At 41.1% G+C, this 1,429-nt stretch overlaps 1 protein-coding gene across 1 annotated transcript in view; it reads right to left on the reverse strand.

Annotated features, from left to right (window-relative positions):
* The window catches only part of LOC102429896 (exonuclease 1), a gene marked incomplete at its 5' end in the record, with an annotated part of 22,687 nt that extends 21,980 nt beyond the window's left edge, over positions 1 to 707 (reverse strand). Inside the window, one exon of the mRNA XM_023748939.1 lies at positions 570 to 707. Coding sequence (XP_023604707.1) covers positions 570 to 707 — 138 coding nt within the window. The remainder of the gene's footprint in view (positions 1 to 569) is intronic.
* Positions 708 to 1,429: the final 722 nt, after the last annotated feature.

The following is a 1,429-nucleotide window of genomic DNA, read 5'->3' on the forward strand; positions in this document are numbered from 1 at the left end:
ACCTGCCACTGTTACTTTTTAAAAAGTAAACTGTTTTCTTATTTTTAAAGTAAGACATGTTCACTATAGAAAACTGGAAAACAGAAATTCCGAAGGAATAAAATAGAAGTTGCCCTAAATCTCTCATCTGTTGCTGTTACCCAGCGTAATCCTTTTGACATAGATCCTTCTAGTCATCTATGTATAGATGATAATAACAAAAATGAGATCATCCTATATTTCTGTATCTTAACTTTCCTACTTAATATATCATAAAAATTTCCATTCAACAGTTTATACACAATCCCATTATAAAAAAGTTTACCTAATCTAATTGAAAAATATATAGCAAATAATTATTAAAAAATAAGACTAAGTCTATATTCTACTAAAAAATTTGTTCAAAACAAAATGCTCTAACCCTAAGTTTACTCTGAAAAAGCACCCAGATTATACAAGTATCAAGCAGCAAAACCCGTCTTTTCATTTTAAATAATATAACTATGAACACTGTAAGTAATTTCAGGTATTAAATGAAATATTACTGCAGAGGAGAAACTTTAATTCCTTGGTTCACACTATTTTAGCACCTTTTTACAGCCGAAAGCGAGGAGATCAGAGTCCTCCGTGACGATGGCCTGTACGATACCAGCTTTGTTCAGATAGGCCAGCTGTGCGTCTGCTTCGTACGGCGCCACCAGACAGTCGACCCCCTGCGCCCGAGCAGCCTGTGGGAGAGGAGCAGTCAATGTGCAGAACAGCGTCTGGAAAGAACTGAACAACTCCCTGTTTCAAATCCATTTTATCACCAGCTTCACCGTGCACGTGCTGATACTATTTTCAAAAACCATATCCTTGCCGGAGCCGGTTTGGCTCAGTGGATAGAGTGTGGGCCTGCAGACTGAAGGGTCCCAGGTTCAATTCCGGTCAAGGGCACATGCCCGGGTCACAAACTCAACCCGCAGTAGGGGGCGTGCAGGCAGCAGCCAATCAGTGATTCTCTCTCATCTTTGATGTTTCTGTCTCTCTCCCTCTCCCTTCCTCTCTGAAATCAATAAAAATATCTATAATGAAAGCATAATTAGACCAGATGTCCTTCTGGACGTCCTTCCGGATGAAGCTGGGGCTGCGAGGGAAGCCCGGGCCCTGGGTGCCAGAGGGAAGCCAGTGCTGGCAGCCGGGGGAAGGAAGGCCTACTCTTGCACGAATTTCATCGAGCCTCGAGTATACATATAAAAATCATATCCTTTCAAGTATGCTTTTTCTGCTTTTAGTCCTAGTATATAATGAACTGATCAGATAGCCACCAAGTCTTTTTTTAAATCAACTTATAAATTTGGAGAAAAGAAACACTGCTTTACACGGGGAGGGGGCCAGTAACTGTAAGTCACAAAAGACAAGTTTCCATCTGAAGAATGGCTATGCTCCATCTGCAGACTGAAGGGTCTGG

Source organism: Myotis lucifugus, unplaced genomic scaffold (genome assembly GCF_000147115.1).
Source record: "Myotis lucifugus unplaced genomic scaffold, Myoluc2.0 scaffold_2106, whole genome shotgun sequence".
In the NCBI taxonomy this organism is placed as follows: domain Eukaryota; kingdom Metazoa; phylum Chordata; class Mammalia; order Chiroptera; family Vespertilionidae; genus Myotis; species Myotis lucifugus.